Source organism: Watersipora subatra, chromosome 10, assembly GCF_963576615.1.
Source record: "Watersipora subatra chromosome 10, tzWatSuba1.1, whole genome shotgun sequence".
In the NCBI taxonomy this organism is placed as follows: Eukaryota; Metazoa; Bryozoa; class Gymnolaemata; order Cheilostomatida; family Watersiporidae; genus Watersipora; species Watersipora subatra.
Window position 1 is genome coordinate 30,509,386 of NC_088717.1, and position 25,054 is coordinate 30,534,439.

At 36.5% G+C, this 25,054-nt stretch overlaps 1 protein-coding gene across 1 annotated transcript in view; it reads left to right on the forward strand.

Annotated features, from left to right (window-relative positions):
* The window catches only part of LOC137406656 (cilia- and flagella-associated protein 337-like), a 117,891-nt gene that overhangs the window by 79,244 nt on the left and 13,593 nt on the right, over positions 1-25,054 (forward strand). The window contains exons 15-20 of the mRNA XM_068093263.1: positions 3,913-4,024; positions 13,337-13,499; positions 21,873-22,024; positions 22,145-22,289; positions 22,435-22,563; positions 22,762-22,943. Of these exons, the coding sequence (XP_067949364.1) occupies positions 3,913-4,024; positions 13,337-13,499; positions 21,873-22,024; positions 22,145-22,289; positions 22,435-22,563; positions 22,762-22,943 (883 nt within the window). The remainder of the gene's footprint in view (positions 1-3,912; positions 4,025-13,336; positions 13,500-21,872; positions 22,025-22,144; positions 22,290-22,434; positions 22,564-22,761; positions 22,944-25,054) is intronic.

The window sequence follows — 25,054 nt, forward strand, 5'->3', positions numbered from 1 at the left end:
ACACCAAAATAAACACAGTCTACAGAAATACACATGGTACACAGAAATAAACATGGTACACAGAAATAAACATGGTACACAGAAATAAACAGGGTCCACAGAAATAAACATGGTACACAGAAATAAACATGGTTCACAGAAATAAACATGGTACACAGAAATAAACATGGTACACAGAAATAAACATGGTACACAGAAATAAACACAGTCCACAGAAATAAACATGGTACACAGAAATAAACTCAGTCCACAGAAATAAACACAGTCCACAGAAATAAACACAGTACACAGAAATAAACATGGTACACAGAAATAAACTCAGTCCACAGAAATAAACACAGTCCACAGAAATAAACACAGTCCACAGAAATAAACATGGTACACAGAAATAAACACAGTCCACAGAAGTAAACATTGTACACAGAAATAAACACAGTTCACTGAAATAAACACGGTACACAGAAATAAACATGGTGCACAGAAATAATCACAGTCCACAGAAATAAACATGGTACACAGAAATAAACACAGTCCACAGAAATAAACACAGTCCACAGAAATAAACACAGTCCACAGAAATAAACACAGTCTACAGAAATAAACATGGTACACAGAAATAAACACAGTCCACAGAAATAAACACAGTCCACAGAATTAAACACAGTCCACAGAAATAAACATGGTACACAAAAATAAACACAGTCCACAGAAATAAACACAGTCCACAGAAATAAACATGGTACACAGAAATAAACTCAGTCCACAGAAATAAACACGGTACACAGAAATAAACACAGTCCACAGAAATAAACACAGTCCACAGAAATAAACATGGTACACAGAAATAAACTCAGTCCACAGAAATAAACACAGTCCACAGAAATAAACACAGTACACAGAAATAAACAAAACACCTTCATTTAAAAGTTAGTATTTAATAAATCTTGTATATGTTGATTAAAGAAAATTATCTGTGCAAATTTTTTTTTACTACTCATGCAACACTGTACATTCAGTAGTTGAAGATAAATTATAAAAATATCAAATACTGTATAAAAGTTTAAAAAAAAACAAGTTGTGCTGCTTCAGGTCACGTAATCTAAACAAGACTAGCTCTGTATCATTATCGCTGCCTCTACCCTCGCACTATTCATTTCCTGTCATGTCAAAGCAATACTTCATCTCACCTGCATCTAATCTTAAGGCCATTTGACAATAAGACATATTTTACTGATTGCTAGTTCATTCACTTTGTATCTTACATGTAATTATTTATAATACGTTGTAGTATACATAGTTAGTGACTATGTATTATATGATTCTGTGTAACTATTAGTTACACACAATCATATAATACATTTGTTTTTATGTTATATGTACATACTTGAAGGGTCATTGTTAGTGGCTGTGTAACAGGCTGTGTATCATTGTTAGTGGCTGTGTAACAGGCTGTGTATCATTGTTAGTCGCTGTGTAACAGGCTGTGTATCATTGTTAGTGGCTGTGTAACAGGCTGTGTATCATTGTTAGTGGCTGTGTAACAGGCTGTGTATCATTGTTAGTGGCTGTGTAACAAGCTGTGTATCATTGTTAGTGGCTGTGTAGCAGTAACAGTGTAGCAGGTTACAAAATACTGTACTTTATATTTCCATAAGAACCTTTACATCAACATTGTCAGTCTCGAAATACCCAGCCATTATGGGAATGAATTGACTTGGTATGATTGAACATATTTAACACATAGTGGTAGTATTTCCTGCTAAGAGTCTGTGATTAACCGAGTGCTAGCTGGGCATTCCTTGCGCAACTGAGTTATATATTTTAGCTAGCTGAATGCCTGGCATTGCCCGAGTAATAAAGTCTAGACAAATAATTTATTTTTGTTCAACGTAAACAGCATTTACCATTTTCATTTTTAAACTTCAGATCATTGGAAAAGTGTTTTATGTGCAGTTCAAATGAGTTAAGAGAAAAAAGAAAACAACTGTAAAGGTTTTTAAACTTTTTCAAACAACTGTAACTTTTAGATTTCTTATCAGAAAGAAGTGCTTTGTTTAAATATAGGAGGAAAATATTAAACTGTGACATATTTCTAGTGAACTTTTAATCAAAGTTTTATCACTTACGGTATCTGTTTGCGAACCCGCTTTTACCATAGCTGATGACGATGAACTGAGATAGATTCACCAAATTTTAATTTTGAGAGAAATTAGTACGGCGAGGATGAAAAGGCATCGCGTTTTATGGAGGTAATAGAGTTTATGGAGTTTCAATTAATACGCCATTTAACACGTGCAATCGAGAACAGGGTGTATACAGTATATAGTAAGAGCTTTGAATCGTAAGAGCCTTCATAGACTTGTGGTTAGACAATTGGATTACCAACCATTGGTCTGGTTATTTGTGAGTTCAAATCCTGCAGAATGCGAGCTTTTAATTCCAAGTTTTTATATCTACAACTGGACATATGGAAGTTCATACAGACACACAAACTTTGAGATTTACATACATAGGTGGCCAGTTTTATTCAAGTAACTCGCTGTTGGTAGTTTAGTTGAATCTCTTAGTTAATCAATTTATCCAGTTGTTGAAATTGTAAACTGTGAGGGTCTCTCTTGTTCCCAAATTACCAAGGTATAGACACAGCATGCTGTATGATAACAAGGTATAGTAATACACAGCATGTCGTATGATAACAAGGTATAGACACAACATGCTGTATGGTAACAAGGTATAGACACAGCATGCTGTATGATAACAAGGTATAGACACAGCAGGCCGTATGATAACAAGGTATAGACACAGCATGCCATATGATAACAAGGTATAGACACAGCATGCCGTATGATAACAAGGTATAGAAACGGCATGCCATATGGTAAAAGACATCAGTATAATAGAAGATTGTTGTGTGATAACATCATTTCTATTTTTTTAAATCAAGTGGCCGTGAAAGGTAATGTTTTCACTGCACTTTCTATGCAACTACATGTTTGACACGTCTCTAGGTGCTACGATAAATCCCTAAATGTTAGAATATGAGTCATTTTGACAGCTTGCTGCCACTATATGGGGTTTAAGGTAGCATCTAGTGTGACTACATAGCTACGCACAGGTGTCCCATGACTAGCTATGCTGCGAATGCACAGTTTTATTATTTGTACACAAGACCCTTATGAGCTCGCTGCGTGTCCATGTTTTATGAGATATTTCTGTTCGCTCAACTTTTGTGCTTTCGAAGCCCACATGTACTTCTTATCACCCTCCGGGCCCTGACAGTTTGTCACTGACAGAACTGTCCAATCACAAATTTTTAGCTTCTCATCTTTTTATTTTAGTTCAGGAGGCATTGAAAGGTTAAATAACTTCTTATCTTTGTGTTTGTTTTCCACTGGCAAACCCTTTGTCTATCAGCTCTTGCAGACAGTAGATTCTGTTAAACTTATTCGCCTTTCGTTTCTTTCTTTGCTTGTACTTTTGCATCATGTTTGACCCTTGACCCTTAGCTTGACTCTAAGCTAATCTTGTCTTTTACTAATACTCATACCTGCGAGTTTTTTATTAGCTATTTAGATAGAAAATCTTCATTTTACACATAGCATGTTTCAATGTCTTAGGAGTTGTCAGCTCTTAAGTTAGATAACTCCTTTCTGTAAAACGATGATTTTGTTTTGATTTCGTTACTATGAAGCCTAACCCTTGCCATGTAAAAAAAATTGTCGAGCCTCAGACATTTAATCACTTCTTGCTTTTATTTTCACCAATTAAATAGTTAAATTGTTGACTAAAACTTGAATTAATTTGGAAGGTGATACAATCATTAAAGGGCTATATGAAATACAGCTACTGGAAAAAAAGACCATTGTGTAATGACACCATTTAATAGCTGGCAATTTGTAATGCTTTCTGTAGGTATGTTGTGGGTGTTGGTTGGGATCGATGCATCAATATATATATTGACGAGCCTAATGACACTGGACTCCATCAGCTCGTTGATCCTCAAGATCGCTGGGAAGATGATAAGGTAATACTCGTTTACCTTAAGTCATCGTTACTTTTGACAATGTTGCTGAAACATACCGCAAAACCTCTATTTGAATGCCATAGCACTGTATTTTTTAACCCTTTCCTTATAGTGACGTTGTATTAGAGGGCACGTTCAAGTAAAGGGTGGCACTTTATTTTTTGACTAGCTTTTCAGATTTTTGGGAAGATAAATTTAACCCTTTTGCAGGTGCCAGTATTTTTTCTAATCCGTTTTTCATATATGTCGACGTATCAGACCAAACTAAACAAAGAACTACATTACCTAAAATATATTAGCCGGATATAGTTATTAATTATTTTGATTGTGTTGCTTTCAGAGTTTTAAAGAAAAAAAGCATATATCTTTGGAGTTATTAAACGGACTTCGACACGCCATATAAATGACCGCTATAATGTCGTACAGTGTTACTGAGAAGTCTTCTAATCGTTCATCAAAACGCTTTAATTCTTCAGATCAGGTTTTAAACCACATTATGGACAAATCTTAAGACAATGGATCGAATTTAGACCTTAGTAACTCTGAATCAGAGGGTAGTTCTGATGATTGTGATGATCGATCTTCTCAGGTACACCGTCACGTAAACCATCTAAATCACAACAGCGAAAACGAAGTAATTGATCGTTATTGATGTAACCGGGTCATTATTAGCATGATTTTGTGGAAACTTCTACTGATCATTTTCTATTATTGGTTTGCAAAGATGAAAGAATGTTAAAGCACATCAATTACATAAATTTTTTTTCATATATTTCAATACATCAGTCTTGGCTTTCGAATGAGCTATTGTTTGACATTGTGATACAGACGTTGGTCGGTGCTTATAGGAGTTCCCCAGAGCTCTACCGCCGAAATGTTCAACAGTATAGACTCGAAAATTGTGACGTCACAATTTTCATATACGGTGTTGTGTGCTCTTACCCCTTATTTTATTGCTTACCGCTTATATTTATCAACTGCGATAATGACACTAGTGTCAGGCGAAGGTAGGACAACTCCAGAGAACCAATGAAGATGACAAATGAATCAGTGTCATTAGTTCTCCATGTACAGATTATTTCTGTGATGAATAACTCAGATTCCAAGCGCCATATTATGTTTCCCGATGATGATATTATGCACTAGCCCTCTTATTTTATTGTGATGTTGAGGGTCGCGACTGAGGCTAATTAGTTTCAAGCATTGTGTGATCTCGCGAAAGTGCGATTGACATATAGTCCAAGGCCATGCAACCGCAGGTCACAGTTTAATCGATGCGATTTCATTACCTTCATAGATATATAAACCTAGATTGGCCATTAGGGAAAAAGCCTGTCAGACTTAAATAGCATGACATAACATCATTGTATTGTACCTCATGCTTGACTGCACTGTGGAGCCAATGAGGAGAAGGTGACAAAATCACATTTATTTTCACATAAAAACCTTGTATACATAATCCAGTAAACTAAAGCAATTATGTGATAATATCTGATAACCACCATAGATTAAAAGTATAAAAGCTATGAAATGTTGCACACAAATCATGAGCCATCAGGGCTTTATTTGCCACCCTCTCCTATCCCCATTTTCTCTTTTCCCCTTCTCCAACGAAGAAGTGAGAAGGGAAAAAGAGAGAAGGGGGAAAGGAGAGGAGGGGTGGCAAATAGCCAACCCAACCGAAGAGCCAGACCCTGGCTAGGTAAAAGACTAATATCATGTTGAACTAAACATGACTAAATATGATGAGCCTGTGAAGTTTTGATCTGATCAGGGAAATGGAATCAATGGCTTTCTTAGCTAGAGCTGGAACGAGACCAAGGAATGCAGGGTCGGACCAGACTCAGGGTCAGCAATGAGGGCCAAGATCTGGTCAGACCGGGTCAGCACGCTCGATTTTTTGATTCATTTAAGTTTAAGAGATAGTTCTATTACAGCCTAATGTTGTGACATCTATGACCTAAGATAAAAGAAACCATTATCACACCAATCATTATATTTTTTGGCTTAGTTTATAGATGCAATTTACATTTTATGGCTAGACATTGGTGGATCAATGCTATTCAATGGTTGATAGATTAATGGCATGATTTGGCTAGTGTTTTTATTACAGATTTTATTTTCAACTGCTATTATAAGAACAACAAGAAAAGATTAGTTAAGAAATACTTTACAAATATAGAAATAGATAACCCAGCATAGCGGAAAGCAAAAATCCATCACTTCCCTAAAACTTCTGGTATTAGTGAAAAAACTAAAAGTAAAATAAATTTGCTGTAAATGCCTCAATAGTATTGCGGTGAACCCTTCTTTGTAGCTTAAAGGTTGACTTGCAACAAAATTCACATTACAGTTATTTGGTATCAAAAGATTCACCATGTCTTACTATGTTGTGTTGTAGGTGCCAAATACGTGGAAATGTGATTGCAAGCTCTTAAAAGCTGAAAAACGAAAAGCCGCCGTGGATTGGAATCTGTTTATTTCTCTGACGTAGTCATTACAGTTTGGTTATCGTCTTGTCACGTGATATTCTCACGTGAATTGAAAAGCCATTAAAAGCTCAATATAAAACTTATCGTAGCACTAGTTTATGACAAACACTTTGGGTTTTACCGAATACCCCGTATCAAATATAGATGCTCGCTACTTTACAGTTTTGTTTCGGCATTATTCAATCGTCAAGTCGTAATCTGATCACACGACCCAATACTTTGAAAATGATTTTTGCAGCGCTTTTCGATTATCACAGGTGACCAACAGGCTTGTCATGATTATCAGACATGATTATCAGACATCAGACTCCTTCGAGCTAAGGTTAAAAAGTTTAACGATTTTTTACGGTAAGTTATAAGATATCAGTGCTAAAAGTGACAGCATTACAATGACGATAAAACGGAAGCGTTAGAACAATAGACATGGTTTTATTGAATGCGTGAAGTATATTTGTGAAAATATTTTGACGAATGAGGTTGCATGAAAGTGTAAACAGAAACCATCCTGTAACAACTACTTCCCATTTGAGCCATTTTGGAAAGCGAATCCAAACTATGGCGGTTTCGTGTGGCTGCGATTAACTGTTCGTTTTTTAGCTTTTAAGAGCTTGTAATCACATTCCCATATATTTCACACCTACAACACAACAGAGTAAGACATGGTGAATCTTATGATACCAAATAACTGTAATGTGAATTTTGTTGCAAATAAACCTTTAACTTGCTTTTGCATATTGTACAAATAACTTGGTATTTTCCTTTTGTGACTGGCTTCTTTATGAACTTCCAGACCACCGACATGTTGATTATTTCTTGCCGAAAAACGTTGTGAAACCTATAGTCCAAAGACTATTGTCGCAGACGTAAAAATATAGTCTTGACTCACCTTGTTTTATTTCGCCTGGTTTTTCCGTGCTTGAACTATATGCGACTCCATTTCAATCGCACTTAAAAAGCGATATACAGCCGCTGTTGTTTAGCCATAAACCTACCCATGTCTTTGTATAGGAAGACCCGAGGGTCGGGTAGCCCGACCCGGGCACTTTTGACCCGGTGGGTAGAGACCAGACGAGTTACCCGTGCCAGCTCTATTCTTAGCTTCATAATGCGCCCTAATCGAAATATATTCCTTTGCTATCTCACAAGCTAGGCTACTAGCTTGATGATTACACTTAAACAATAGCATGATGTTGAATCTCAGCAACTTCTCCATGGTGGCAATTAGTGCTATCCTGGGAAAGTTTTTCACCAATCTAGCACTACTATGCAACACTCTCGTTGCTTTCTCACTGTGGTTGCAAACCTCAATCACCACAGGCGAAGACAACGTCAAGCCACCACGATTCTTAACTGTGATTAGGGAATTCGTTGCTTGATTTACATTAAAGTTGGCAACATCCACGATGCTAGTGATACAATCATTACACTTCAGCTCTGGTGACCTAGCCAGCTACATAGCCAGCTGTAAATAATCATTGTCTCATTTTTGACTTATGACATACTTGCATACTCATCATATTTAGTCACATTTAGTTCAGCATGATATTAGTCAATTTACCTAGCCAGGGTCTGGCTCTTTGAGTGGGTGGGCTATTTGCCCACCTCTCCTTTCCCCCCCCCCTTCTCTCTTTTCCCCTTCTCACTTCTTCTTTGGAGAAGGGGAAAAGAGAGAATGGGGATAGGAGAGGGTGGCAAATAAAGCCCTGATGGCTCATGATTTGTGTACAACAATTCATAGCTTTTAAAGTATTAATCTATGGTGTTTATTAGATATTATCACATAATTGCTTTATTTTACTAGATTATGTATCCAAGAAGGTTTTTATGTGAAAATAAATGTAATTTTGCCGCCTTCTTCTCATTAGCTCCATTGTAAACAACAGTGCAGTCAAGCATGAGGTACAATACAATGACGATACTTCGTGCTATTTAAGTCTGACAAGGCAAACGATGGGAATAGCTATTATTGGCCAATCTAGGTTTATATATCTATGATTACCTTTATCAACGACAGTACATTTATTGAAGCATAATTAATTAACCCAGAATGTGTGTTTGTATTGGTCGGCGTTAACACGATCACGGGCATTGTTGATTATCTAGAATCTTAGTTTATTATTAGCGCTCTCTGGGTTTAACAGTACCGACTGTCACAAAAAAGCGCAGCCTCAATGGCAGCGAAAGGGATCGACTACCTAAGACTAAATAATAATTGTGACATCACATTGTGGGAATGTGGGAACCACAACCAATTGTTTTTATTGCAGGACATACTTTTAGCACTCTGTTTTTCATAGTTCTATTATTCTTTGTGTATTGAGTATAGGCTCATTCGAAAGCCAAGACTCTGATGTATTGAACTATATAATAAAAAAAATTATGCAATTTATGTGCTTTAAAGTGGCAGTCAAATAGAAGTGGCATTCCATTAAAGGGTGGGCGCTGCGTTTTTCAACCTTCATTTTCTTATAACGGCATTCTATTAGAGGTGGTGTTCAAGTAAAGGTGGTGTTCACGTAGTGATTTTATGGTAGTTTATTAGCATTGCCGGCTCACTTTCAAGTGTAAAAGAAAAAAGAATGTGTAAATCAGCCAGCACAGTGTTTTGTAATCATAGAGAACTTCACAGTCATTGGCTACCGGTACATGATGCCTGCCATGTGATCATGGGGAACTCCACAGTCCCTCGCCACTGGTACATGATGCCTGTCATGTGATCATAGGGAACTCTGCAGTCCCTGGCCACTGGTACATGATGCTTGTCAGGTGATCATTGGGAACTCCACAGTCCCTGGCCACTGGTACATGATGCCTGTCATGTGATTATAGGTAACTCTAGTTCCTGGTCACTGGTACATGATGCCTGTCATGTGATCATAGGGAACTCTACAGTCCCTTGCCACTGGTACATGATGCCTGTCATGTGATCATAGGGAACTCTACAGTCCCTGGCCACTGGTACATGATGTTTGTCAGGTGATCATAGGGAACTCCACAGTCCCTGGCCACTGGTACATGATGCCGTCATGTGATTATAGGGAACTCTAGTCCCTGGCCACTGGTACATGATGCCTGTCATGTGATCAAAGGGAACTCCACAGTGCCTGGCCACTGGTACATGATGCCTGTCAGGTGATCATAAGGAACTCCACAGTCCCTGGCCACTGGTACATGATGCCGTCAAGTGATTATAGGGAACTCTAGTCCCTGGCCACTGGTACATGATGCCTGTCATGTGATCAAAGGGAACTCCACAGTCCCTGGCCACTGGTACATGATGCCTGTCATGTGATCATAGGGAACTCTACAGCCCCTTGCCACTGGTACATGATGCCTGTCATGTCATGCAATTCATTTTGGCCTTCCTTAATTATTTGTGCCCTCATACACAGCTGACTTGCTGAAAGTACACTACAACACGCGCATGACCTGTAGGAGCTCATAGCTGTAGGGCCATTGAACTCTGCGCGTTGTTTGTGATAAACATTTGAGAACATTTTAAGTTGCACAGACACCAAAATCTTTCATTTTCTCTGATATTCTACTGAGTTAACTATTATGGTTAGCCTATGTTCTTAAAGATAATGGTGATAATCATCATGTCTAAAGGTAGGGCCACACGAGACAAAATTCTCTTGAAATTGGCGAAATTTGGACGAAACGATTCGTACGAATTGACATTTGGACGAATTCGTCCATCGTTGGTTGCGCACGATGAACGAATCCTGAATTGAACGAAACGTCAGAAATTCTTATGAATCGTTGTTTGATTGGTCGGTTGAAAAGGTTAGTTGAATGTTGAAGGCCGTTTTCTTTTGCACATGTTTGGTCAGATCTAAAAAAGATAACGATTTGCGAGTTTCTAGCCCACAGTTCCTAACTCGGTTTGAAAACTGTGTACTGTGTTGGCGATTATATGTAATCAGTAGTACCATGGACGTAATGGATTTATTTAATAGAAATATAACTGTTTTGTAGCTAGACTAATATTTGCTGAAAAGTCAGGTTCCAATATGTATTTAATAGAAATATAACAGTTTTGTAGCTAGGCTGATAATTGCTGAAAAGTCAGGTTCAAATTTGTATTGTAATTAGGAGAAAAAGTAAAACGGTTTTGTGGGCAAGCCAAAACTTGCTGTAGTCATACAAAATAACCGTTTTGCAATGTAGTACATACGTAATAGTTCGTAATAATATTATCAATGTACAAGCTTTATTCAAAAGTATACTAAAAACCATTTACAACAACAGCCTACTGCAACTACTCAGTGCAACTAGCATTAGCAGTTTTGTAGTTGCGTAGAAACGACCTTATTAACGCGCAGTTATATTGTAGGCCCCGAAATTAATTTACGTGTACATTCCGCAACCGATTTTAGGAATTAGGAATTGCGACTAGAAACTCACAAATCGTTATCTTTTTTAGATCTGACCCGCATGTTTGTACTGAAGCAAATGATTGAAACGGAATCGGCTTCAATTTATCACCGCGTTATGATTGGCTAGTTAAAAGTTAGTTTCGTACGAATCCGTGGTGGGGAAACTCCGTGTGGCAGGTCAGAAATTTCGTACGAATGGAATTTCCCAGATTAGTTGAAATTACACGATTCGTGTGGCCCGGCCTTTACTCTGCTGTGTTGTAGGTGCAAAATATGTGGAAATGTGATTAAAAGCTTTTAAAAGCTCAAAAACAAACAGTTAATCGCCGCCATCACAAGAGCGCCGTAGATTAGAATCTCTTTCCAAAATGGCTCAAATGGGACGTAGTATTACAAGATGGCTTCTGTTTACAATTTCATGCAACCTCATTCGTCGAAATATTTTCACAAATATACTTCACGCATTCAATTAAACCATGTCTATTGTTCTTACGCGTCTATTTTATCGTCATTGCAATGCTGTCACTTCCACCACTGATATCCTATAACCTACCGTAAAAATTAGTTTAAATTTTCAACCTTAGCTCGAAGGAGTACATATCATTGTCTGATTAACGTGACGAGCTTGTTGGTCACCTGTGATAATCGAAAAATACTGCAGAAACTATTACTGAAGTATGGGTCACATGATCAGATTACGACTAGACGATTAGACCAAGCCGAAACAAAACTGTTAACTAGCGAGCATCTATGTTTGGTAAGGGCTCTTTGGTATAACCTGAAATGTTTGTCATAAACTAGTTTCTACGATAAATTTTATATTGAGCTTTTTATTGGCCTTTCAATTTACGTGAGAACATCACATGACAAAACAATAACCAAACGTACTGACTAAGTCAGAGAAATAAACTTAATGATATATTTGGGTTTGTATGCTGACATATCTACAGCAATAGATGTATGCTGATATATCTACAACGATAGATGTATGCTGACATATCTACAGCAATTGATGTATGTTGACATATCTACAGCGATAGATGTATGCTGACATATCTACAGTAATATATGTATGCTGACATATCTCCAGCGAAAGATGTATGCTGACATATCTACAGCAATTGATGTATGCTGACATATCTACAGTAATAGATGTATGCTGACATATCTACAGTAATAGATGTATGCTGACATATCTACAGCAATACATGTATGCTGACATATCTACAGTAATATATGTATGCTGACATATCTACAGCGATAGATGTATGCTGACATATCTACAGCAATAGATGTATGCTGACATATCTACAGTAATATATGTATGCTGACATATCTACAGCGATAGATGTATGCTGACATATCTACAGCAATAGATGTATGCTGACATATCTACAGTAATATATGTATGCTGACATATCTACAACGGTAGATGTATGCTGACATATCTACAGCAATATATGTATGGTGACAATTTACAGCGATAGATGTATGCTGACATATCTACAGTAATATATGTATGCTGACATATCTACAGCGATAGATGTATGCTGACATATCTACAGCGATAGATGTATGCTGACATATCTACAGTAATATATGTATGCTGACATATCTACAGCGACAGATGTATGCTGACATATCTACAGCAATAGATTTATTTTGACATATTTACAGTAATAGATGCATGCTGACATATTTACAGTAATAGATGCATGCTGACATATTTACAGTAATAGATGCATGCTGACATATCTACAGTAATAGATGCATGCTGACATATCAATCAAATCAACGCAGCAAATTTCCTGTTTAAGAAACACTGGTGGACAGAGTATGTATCTAGCATACTAATCACTTTTTATTGATGAAAAAAGATGTCTCAATTTCATGATATTTGTTTGCTAAGTTTCGAGCAGTGTGTGACTGTTTTAAGTTTATCATTGACTTTTTATTAAGGGTTTTCATGTTGAGAAGAAGCGAATACATGGCCAATTTCAAACAGCCGAAAAACGTAAGAGATTTTTATTGTAATTCGACAGAGATTGTTCTTTAAGAGGATTGGAGTAGCTAAAATCATTGATTCAAGTGTGCTTACATACATGTAAATACAACTATAGCCCCCCGTGGCATTGGGTAGGCAAATCCAAATTTAGAGCAAGGTATCATGTTACATTAAACAGGTTGAAGGTTTCGGTTTCTATCATTACTTGTGTCGTGATAGATTGTTACGCCTGCCAATGAAGCGCAGAGAATAACGATTTGCACAATTATTCCTGAATATTTATTGCAGTCGATTTGTTTGCCGACTGTCACAAGTTTGAATCTCATAAAAATCACCTTTTTTATCTCAACCAATGATGCGGCCTTTAAGCAGATGAACGAACACCTCTCTTGTTATCGTGAAGATGAGCTTGTACACCCTTTCCCTGTCTTTGCAGCGGAATGGACACAATGAAGACATATTATCCATAGCCTTCTGCCCACCCAACCTTCTAGCGACCTCAAGCTATGATGGTGAAGTTATAATATGGAACATGGTGTCCGGCCACATCTTTTGTCACCTCTGGTCACCAGCAGACCCAACCTATGTCACGGATGCATGTGGGTTTATCTTCGTTAATACATTGTTTTTAATGTGCGAAACATTACGTTACATTCAAGTTGAAGATTCATCAATAGTTTTCCAATCGTCAAATATGTCTGATGGCACTTTGTGTGAAAGTAGATACTGTAAAATCTCTATCTGAGCATCACCTTTATTTGAACACCACCTCCAATAAACCGCCACTTGGACATTCTTTAATCTTTAATTGACTCACAATAGAAAGTGATAGAAGTGTTCGAAAATGGTCATAATAATGACATTCAAATAGAGGTTTTGTGGTAACTTATTTTGTGAAGTAGTAAACTTTGCAGTTAGTGCGCGGCTGTTGCCGAAACTAGAACTTTGTTTGATGATTTATAACGGCTATTTATTGTTAACCTCCTGCATGCTCTTTGTCGATAAATCTTTCTTCTTGTCCCTATAATAATATAGTTATAATATACGTATGTCGCTATCTATATAGCCCTACCTAAATTTACTTTAGCCTATGCTCCCTCACGTTTCACTCATTAGACTGTTAGTTCACGCTTGTTCTCATCACTTGCTGCTGTTGAATCCTTTAAATTAAATATGTTGACACTTGCTTTAGCTGCCGGCCGAAGTCAGTCGTATTGTAAGTACTCACCCGCGGGTATAAAGCCTGACTGGCTTTTCTTGTTTTCTAACACACTATGTCTAGTCTATACTCTTATTCTTTAGCCATTGTGGGAGATGATAACTCTTTATGCAACTGTCTCCTCAGGTTCTTTGCATTATTTACACTAAAGATAATTCGGCATCACTGATGAGCTGATACACCATCCTACTCAAACCGCAAATTCGTGAATGGCTGTTTCATGGTCATAGTGGTGATATCTATCTATCTAATGGCTGTTTCATGGTCATAGTGGCGATATCTACATATCTATCTAATGGCTGTTTCATGGTCATAGTGGCGATATCTACATATCTATCTAATAGCTGTTTCATGGTCATAGTGGCGATATCTACATATCTATCTAATGGCTGTTTCATGGTCATAGTGGCGATATCTACATATCTATCTAATGGCTGTTTCATGGTCATAGTGGCGATATCTACATATCTATCTAATGGCTGTTTCATGGTCATAGTGGCGATACCTACATATCTATCTAATGGCTGTTTCATGGTCATAGTGGCGATATCTACATATCTATCTAATGGCTGTTTCATGGTCATAGTGGCGATATCTATCTATCTATCTAATGGCTGTTTCATGGTCATAGTGGCGATATCTACATATCTATCTAATGGCTGTTTCATGGTCATAGTGGCGATATCTACATATCTATCTAATGGCTGTTTCATGGTCATAGTGGCGATATCTACATATCTATCTAATGGCTGTTTCATGGTCATAGTGGTGATATCTACATATCTATCTAATGGCTGTTTCATGGTCATAGTGGCGATATCTACATATCTATCTAATGGCTGTTTCATGGTCATAGTGGCGATATCTATCTATCTATCTATCTAATGGCTGTTTCATGGTCATAGTGGCGATATCTACATATCTATCTAATGGCTGTTTCATGGTCATAGTGGCGATATCTACATATCTATCTAATGGCTGTTTCATGGTCATAGTGGCGATATCTACATATCTATCTAATGGCTGTTTCATGGTCATAGTGGCGATATCTATCTATCTAATCTTCTTTCTTTTATTTTCTTTTTACACATACAGATAACTCTATATGTGTAATATATACATGATTGTATATGTTTATAATATACTGATACTCTATATGTGTAATATATACATGATTGTATATGTTTATAATATACTGATACTCTATATGTGTAATATATACATGATTGTATATGTTTATAATATACAGATAACTCTATATGTGTAATATATACATGATTGTATATGTTTATAATATACTGATAACTCTATATGTGTAATATATACATGATTGTATATGTTTATAATATACTGATAACTCTATATGTGTAATATATACATGATTGTATATGTTTATAATATACAGATAACTCTATATGTGTAATATATACATGATTGTATATGTTTATAATATACTGATAACTCTATATGTGTAATATATACATGATTGTATATGTTTATAATATACTGATAACTCTATATGTGTAATATATACATGATTGTATATGTTTATAATATACATATAACTTTATATGTGTAATATATACATGATTGTATATGTTTATAATATACTGATAATTCTCTATGTCTAATATATTCATGATTAGACGTTTATAATATACTGATAATTCTCTATGTGTAATACAGTCAAACATGGATAACTCGAACTTCAAGGGACCGAGCAAAAGTGTTCGAATTATCAGAGCATTCAAGTTATCAGAGCACTGTCACAAGTCCATATATTTACTTATTTATTAGTAGATACATGTACATATACAAACTATAATATAAATCAAAAGCACAAATGGCTTGTTTCAAATTAAATGCTTCTAATGTAAAGTTTAAAACGTTTTCATGAAAAAGTATAGAGATTTTTCTATCACTTGAGATTGGTTTGTTGTTTGAGGTGATGTTATTGCCAGGACGTTTTTCAGATTGACATTGGCAAAACTTGATCGTTGTTGAAATGCTCAAAAGAAAAGACATTTTTTTCTTTTGGGGTTTTACCTACGATCAATTTTGCCGTTTTTTCTTGAAGTTTATGCAGATTACCTTACTTTACCTGGGATTCGTTAAGAGCAACACTCCGAGGCAGTTCAATTAGAAGTTTTACGAGGTTTTACGGTACATTCTATATCACTCACGCTTTTTTAATAGATACTTATTGAATGTACACACGTATTCTGTGTTTAGGTCAAACGATGAATAGTTTTTTGTAGCTCAGACAACGTATACGTTTAATTACAACATTTTTTAAGACGTTTTAAACATTCAACATTCCGACGTTGATTCAACACGGAATCAACGTCGGAAAACTATTCATCACGGGTTAGCCGAGTCACGCACTCAAGGATTTTTGCCACGCACATACAAAACAACATGCGATTTTTGTTTTGTATGTGCGTGGCGAAAATTCTTGCGCGCGTGACCCGGCTAGCCCGTGCTATTCATCGTATCGCAGTATAAATCAAATTTCACTAAACTTTTAGAAAAGTCGTTGACAAAAATATTTTGCCGATGGTGGTAATAACGACGCTTATGAGTTACGAAAAGATGAAGTTTACCTCTATGGCTTTGAATAAAGTGATTTTCTAAAGCGAAAACAACCGTTTTGGTAGCTGTTGGGCAAAAAAACAGTTCGAATTAACAGTGTTGAGTTCGAGTTATCTATAGCAATTTATCATTACGTGGGAACGGACCAAAGGAAATGTTCGAATTAACCATGTGTTCGAGCTATCCGTGGACGAGTTATCCATGTTTGACTGTATATACATGATTGTATTTGTTTATAATATACTGATAACTATCTATGTGTAATATATTCATGATTAGACGTTTATAATATACTGGTACCTCTTTATGTGTAATATATACGTGATTAGACGTTTATAATATACCTGTGATTTTATGTTTGCTGTTTCTTTAAATATAGACTTACAAAAAATTTCAGTAAATTTTACCAGAAAGTGTCAGTATCTTTCTATCATTTGCGATTGCCTCTGATGTAATTTGACTGCCAGGATGTTTCAATATTAAAATTGATAAATCTTGAATGCACTCAAAATGCTCAGATGAAACACAAGTGTAGCTACAACATGTATAGCTGCAAAGCAACAGACAGAATAGAGACGTGCAATGCATCAACCTGAATTCAGTAGCCATAGCAGAGCTGTCAACACTCCCCGATTTTGTTGGACCCTCCCGGAATTGAGATTACCCTCCCGCAAAAATAAAACCTCCTGTAAAACTTCCGGATTTATGTTTTGTGCTCTAGAACACATGTGTCATCATGTCACGGGCTAGCGGGCCACATGTGGCCCACCACATCATTTTATGTGGCCCGCAAGAGCTCAACTCATTCACACCCGACGGAGTTAACTCCCGTATTTATAACGTTGCTAGGTTATAACCCATCGTGAGTTAACTTGCCTCTGAATTTTATCTATTCCTTGTATCGCTATTTTTAAATTACAGAAGAATATTTGTGATTAGTTAGAAAAAAAATTTTTGGCTAATCAAACAAACGTACAAATATGCGTCAATGATGTCTATAGCAAAAGTTATAACTAAAACACTACACCTTTTTTTACATCTAACTAAACCGAAAATCATCGAGGTCACTTTAAATTTTATCGTTCGTGATCAATTTTTTCAACTTCAGAAGTGAATATGCCAATTCAGAAAGGGTAAGACAGTGAAAAACTGCATAAATCAGATTAGAACATTATTTTTAATGTTTCAAAGTTCATATTAACTTTTAATTTTGTCAATTTGAATCGTTATGCTCGAATGAAAATGCATTTTTTAGGCTGTCAGCCGTAGTCAGACTAAAGCTGTCATTCAATCTCGATAGGATCATATTGATTCTTAGAGCTGCCTATGAAGTCTGAAAAGTCAAGAACAGAGTTACTGAACATATTTTTATTATTTGAAACATGTTTATGACAGTTTCTTTGAGTTATATTGGCATGTAGATTTGCTATGCTTTGGCTTGAAGACCATTTCATAGAAGACTACTCGTCTCCTACACCATTCAGCATTGTACCTGGTGATAATTCTACCTCATGCTAGCTCTGGCCAACCCCTTTAGCAGCTTTCATTGACATTATATTTTTAATAAGTGTTGTTAAAGACAATCTTAAGAAACAGTTTTATATTTAGAAAACTGATTTATAATGTCAAATTTGCTGTTAGAACATGGGCCCCATCGGGAGCCAAGTGTGCTAGATTTGCACCATTTTTACTAGTTACACTATAAAATTTCCCAGGGGAGAACCCCCGGACTGTTACTGAATTTGTATATGGCTGTGCTTGAGCTAGTATTAGCTCAAGCACAGCCATAATTATACAAACAAAACAAACTATGTTTACTAGAAAAATACTTCATAATATGCAAACCACACTTAGGCACATTGAATAAAAGAAATGAATTGACTTCTAATTGCAGACATGCTAGGAGTTATCTTCTAGGTTACACTTAACATTAAATTACATGATTAACACAGTGAGCCCATTTCTGACATTTCAGTACATTCGGTAAAGCTTTTCGTTTCAGTACAACCGCGTTTGATGAGTGCATCGCACGAAATAAATTTGTAGCGCAATTACTAAAAGTTTACTTTCTTCGTAATATTTTTTCAAAAATATATATATAGATTGTTACATATAGAGTTAGTACAAAATAAATCTACATGTTTGTAACAATAGAAATATAACAAGTACGTAATAAGCGCTAACTCTATATTAATAACTGGTTAAAGATGTAGTTGCGTCAAAATTTAAGTTGATCTTAAAAGAAAGCATTTTTTTTTTCTCTATCAGTTGATATGTTGTTTGTTGTGTTACGCGATCGCATTGCCAAGATATTTGAAGATTAAAACCGAAAAAATCTGATCACCGTAAAAACGCTCAGGCCACAAAAACGTGCCCAGCCTCGCCAAAAATGATGTCACGCGTTTGGCAACCTCTCTCTATCTCTCGTATTCACATCGGCTATTTGCGATAAAAGTCTAGTCTTACGCGGCTCTATTGGCATATATCTTATTTTGTATTTGCTCGTGTTGGCTAGAATAAATTTTAAATCCTGCTACAGATGCATTATTATGAATGTTTAAAAGGCCTCAAATAACGAAAATTGAAAGTTTGTTCTACTCACTTTCTCCAAATCTTGTGTAAACATTTGGGTACCGACTACCAATTCTACCGGTCTACGGTAATTCTGTCTAGTCACTTTATGCAGAACGCGGTCTTTGTATCAGCACAGTTCTGCAGCTACCCATATAAACGATATACAGCCTCCCATAAGCCCCGCCCACATTATGTCGCCTATTACCTATTGCCTACGTACTAGTTTTTTACTACTAGCAAGCCACCTCTTTGAAAAGAATATAGACAGGGATAGAGTTTTAAGGATGAGAAGTCTGCTGCAAACTGGATTTGAACTCACATTCTCCAGTTCTGCGGACACCCATATACCATATCCGATTCACTACAATATTCTGCAAATCATGTTTTGCATTATCTTCAACAATATTATTTTATTATATAATTTTTACAAGCAAAAATATTTTCATCTCGGCATAAAGCTTTTATTAAAAATATTCATCAAGTCGTGGCCACTCACATAGTATTAGCTGATACAATAAGACAAATTCATCTACTGCAACAAACTCAAACAAAACATCATCCAGCACGCATTCAAGTCTTGCTTTCTCCTTTATAGCAGTTTCCACACTGACAAAGCTTCTTCGGCTGGTGGGACGACATAAACATTCTGTAATCAGTAAAACAAGTAAATGTAAACAAAGTAGATGCAATAAATATGTCATTCATAGATATGTCATTCTAAAGCGTATCTATTGACAGCTTCCAAATTGGGAGTTAAATAGATTGCGAGTGTAATTTTAAAAACGAATAAACATTTAATAAAGGCACAAGTACGCCAAGCCAACGATTCGAAGCTTTGGTTCTGGAAATTAAAGATTTGCCATGATCAATCGATTTTACCCACTTCCTACGTGTGAAAATAATTTGTAATCATGACTCTAATTTACCAAAGAAAATTCGAAAAAATATTATAGCTAGGTAAAACGGCGGATAAGCTATGAAACGATGATTGGAGATAGCAAAGAATTATTATTTTATTAATTAGTATATGTATTTATGACTATAAAAATATTACATTTACTAAAGTATAGAAGACTAAGTTAATTTACCTCCATTCTGTCTTCTTCTGCAGCAAAACGCTGCTGACGCCTGTCAGCTTTGGCCATAGGCTGTCTACTCTAATATTTTACTAAACGTTGCTCAGATAACTCTGGGTAGCGGTCGCTCGAACTTGAAGCCATTTTAAAACTATGTATAACTTAGTAATTGTTGAAACGCGTTGAATCAATAACGATGAGCATGAATTCTCTAGCGATGAGAATCTTCGAGATCACAGACAACGCGTTTTACGAGTGATAACATTTATTACGGTCTATATAAAAATTTCGCGATCGTGATTTGCTAACGAAGCGACCTCATATTTATCGCTCGTGGTTTCGTTTCAGAAAACAAGCTAGTGACGTCACGAAATTGGCACCCGCTGGAACGTGAGCTTTTTAAAAGAGGGCCTCATTCAAACGCATATATCTCTGGACAGGGTTGGTCTACAAAGACAAAAATGGCATCAAATTGTAGCTGATGTTTTAGCCTTTTATGGGTCCTAATTGACTTTTTGACGCAACTACATCTTTAAATCATCGAATTAGACCAATTATTTATATTTAAACTACATTTGATTGGCCAAGCTTTCCATATCTTGCCATGACATATTACGCTCTAGAGATATTTGTCATTTGGCTTATCAAGCTAGCACAGGAAGATTTTAGGCCGGACAAATGCTGCTTGACAAGACCTTCCTACCCACCTCTCTCTATGTCAATTTCACTCTGTCTTTTTGAGTTTAAATCTCAAACATTTCAAACCACAAAGACAGCCTGCTGACTCTGGAAACATATAGTGCTGAGATATACTGCTGACATATACTGCTGACAGATGCTGCTGACATACTGCTGACATATACTGCTGAAATAAACTGCTGACATATACTGTTGACATGTACTGCTGACATATACTGCTGACATGCACTGTTGACATATACTGTTGACATACACTGTTGACATATACTGCTGACATATACTGCTGACATATACTGCTGATGTATGCTGTTAACATGTATTGCTGAAATATACTGCTGACATATATTGCTGACACACTCTGCTGACCTACACTACTGACATATACTGTTGACACGTACTGCTGACATACACTGCTGACATATACAGCTGACCTACACTACTGACATACACTGTTGACATATACTGTTGACATATACTGTTTACATACACTGCTGACTTATATTGCTGACGTACTGCTGAAATATACTGCTGACATACACCGTTGACATATACTGCTGACATATACAGCTGACATATACTGTTGACATATACTGTTGGCGTAGACTGTTGTCATATACTGCTGACAAATACTGCTGACATATGCTGCTGACGTATACTGTGACATATACTGCTGACATACACTGTTGACATACACTGTTGACGTATACCGTTGGCGTATACTGTTGACGTATACTGCTGACGTATGCTGCTGATGTATATTGCCGACATACTGTTTACATTTACTGTTGACATATTCTGATACCATATTCTAGTGAATGGAGATGGCACGGTAAATCAAGTCATATTCATGAAGACTCGTGCATACAACAAGGATGCCGCATCTCTCATAGCCTCAGGACCAAGTGGTTCCATACACTTTTGGAATGTTTTCCAAGGAGGTCATCTTTTAGCCAAATTCAAAGGAGTAAGTAGCAAGAAGCTCATTTGAGAATGATTTTTGAGAATAGAGGTTTTGAGAGACGCAGTCTAGCAAGTATATGGTTATCAAGATGCATATTCTTTCTCTTCACCTGGTTTCTTACAGAGCAAGCACTCGGCTGTCATGATTACCACCCTTATACTGAATGGTGGAGACCAGGTATTATACAGCGGAGACAGTTATGGCTTTGTGCACTGTTGGAACGTCAGCAGCTATGCCTTATTTGATAAAGAAACCAGCCCCCCAGAGTGTAAGCCTTCTGTTCCATCTGTTACAGTTATAGCTTTGCATCCTGTTATAAACCACTACTGGATGAGCCACTACTAACCTTGGACATACAGTATCTTCTGCTATAGTCACCATATGATTCTAGTCTTCTATGTTATCCGTTGCAGTGATCACCATGTGGCGGGCTCATGTGGAAAACATAAACTCTCTAGACTTCATAGATGAACATAAATTGCTAATAACTGCTTCAAGTGACTGCTCCGTTCGTCTATGGAACAAGGATGGTGACTACATAGGTAGGACAGCTATAAAACCATTGGTGTTATTGAAAAAGAGAAATTAGTTGCAAGATATTATGTTTGTGGATAGCGCAATCAGACTCTTTTGAATGTTTGTATCAGCTAGCTGGTTTGGAATTTGGATATCAACCTTAAAAATTTTCTTGTTTTCGTCTCTCGAATCATTCTAGTAGTTGTCAACTTATGCCACCCTAGGAACTTTTGGGCAGCCCGAACCATGGGATATTTACAACATGAGCACCTGGCAGCACCCGATGGCGCCATTCGATGTGCTTGTTGATCCTATGTCCATGCCTGAGCATGAAGTCATTAAGAAAAAGGCGAATACTCATCAAGTCGTACATGAGGACTCTGCTGCCAACTCTGATGGAGAGGAGGTCTGTCACATTGCACCAAACACTAAGAGATTGCAAGCTCTCTGCTTTAAATCTATTTTTCCTCACCATGTCTTCTCTAGCAACTCTAATCTCGTCTCTAGCTCTTTCGCTACGCAATAGTTTTCTCGTTCTGATAGAATTAATTTATGCTGAGACATTCTTGCTAATGTACACTAGTTAATTTATGCTGAGACATTCTTGCTAATGTACACTAGTTAATTTATGCTGAGACATGCTAATGTACACTAGTTAATGTACACTAGTTAATTTATGCTGAGACATTCTTGCTAATGTACACTAGTTAATGTACACTAGTTAATGTACACTAGTTAATGTACACTAGTTAATGTACACTAGTTAATGTACACTAGTTAATGTACACTAGTTAATGTACACTAGTTAATGTACACTAGTTAATGTACACTAGTTAATGTACACTAGTTAATGTACACTAGTTAATGTACACTAGTTAATTAGTTAATTTATGCTGTAAAAGATAGACTTTCTGTTACAAAGTTTCAATGTAAAGGTTTTTGGAATCAGCAGAAAATTCTGCACAAGAATCGTTGCATTTGACAAACTAAAGCCACAACTTCTGTTCTGTCTAGTTTAGTGAAGCCACAAAAGAAAAACGCTGTCGTTTTCGCAGTTTGACCAGAATGCAAACCCTCATTCTATAATATAAAAATATAGATATCAGAGATATCTGAGGCCCAATGTTGAAAAATTTTCATCTGCAGAAATAGGTTTAGGTCGCTGCTCATAATTTTTTATCTCATCCATCCTAAACCAACAATTAAAAAAACTATTGACTTCAATAATAGGCTGTGAATTGACTTCAATAATAGGCTGTGAATTGACTGCAATAATAGGCTGTGAATTGACTGCAATAATAGGCTGTGAATTGACTGCAATAATAGGCTGTGAATTGACTGCAATAATAGGCTGTGAATTGACTGCAATAATAGGCTGTGAATTGACTGCAATAATAGGCTGTGAATTGACTGCAATAATAGGCTGTGAATAGGCTTCAATAATAGGCTGTGAATAGACTTCAATAATAGGCTGTGAATTGACTGCAATAATAGGCTGTGAATTGACTTCAATAATAGGCTGTGAATAGACTGCGATAATAGGCTGTGAATTGACATCAATAATAGGCTGTGAATTGACTTCAATAATAGGCTGTGAATTGACTGCGATAATAGGCTGTGAATAGACTGCGATATCAGGCTGTGAATTCTGAGTAAAAATAAAAATAACTGGCTAGTTTTTCTGTTACAATGATAACCCAATATTCTAACATTGGTGTGATAAAATTTTGAGGGCGATTTCTGTGATTCATAATTAATGTTTTGTATAGGTACTGAGGTCAGCCGTTATAAAGGCTTTATTGGCGAAAGGGTTGATATGACAGATTGGTTAGGATATTCAAAATTGCTAAGATGGCATTGTCTGCACTATCACAGAGCTCTTAGGTACAGTGGGACCCTGATATACGGCGTTACCATATACGTTACGCATATAAATTACATTTTTTTAATTATATATTTCAATACATCAGAGTCTTGGCTTTCGAATGAGCCTATATTCAATACACAAAGAATAATAGAACTATGAAAAACAGGGTGTCAAAAGCACGTCCTACAAAAAAAACCACTTGATTTAGGTTCTCAAAATGTGATGTCACAATTATTATTTAGCCTTAGGTAGTCGATCCATTTCGCTGCCATTGAGGCTGCGCTTTTCTGTGACAATCGGTGCTGTTAAACTCAGAGAGCGCTAATAATAAACTAGGATTCTAGATAATCACCAAAGATCGTGCTAACGCCCGACCAATACAAACACATGTTCTGGGTTAATTAATTATGCTTTAATAAATGTACCGTCGTTGATAATGGTAATGAAATCACATCGATTAAGTTGTGACCTGCAGTTGCGTGGCCCTAGGACTACATGTCAATCGCACGTTCGCAAGATCACACAATGCTTGAAACTAATTAGTCTCAGTCCGCGACCCTCAACATCACAATAAAATGAGAGGGCTAGTGCATAATATCATCGGGAAAACATAGTATGGTGCTTGGAATCTGAGTTATTTATCATAGAAA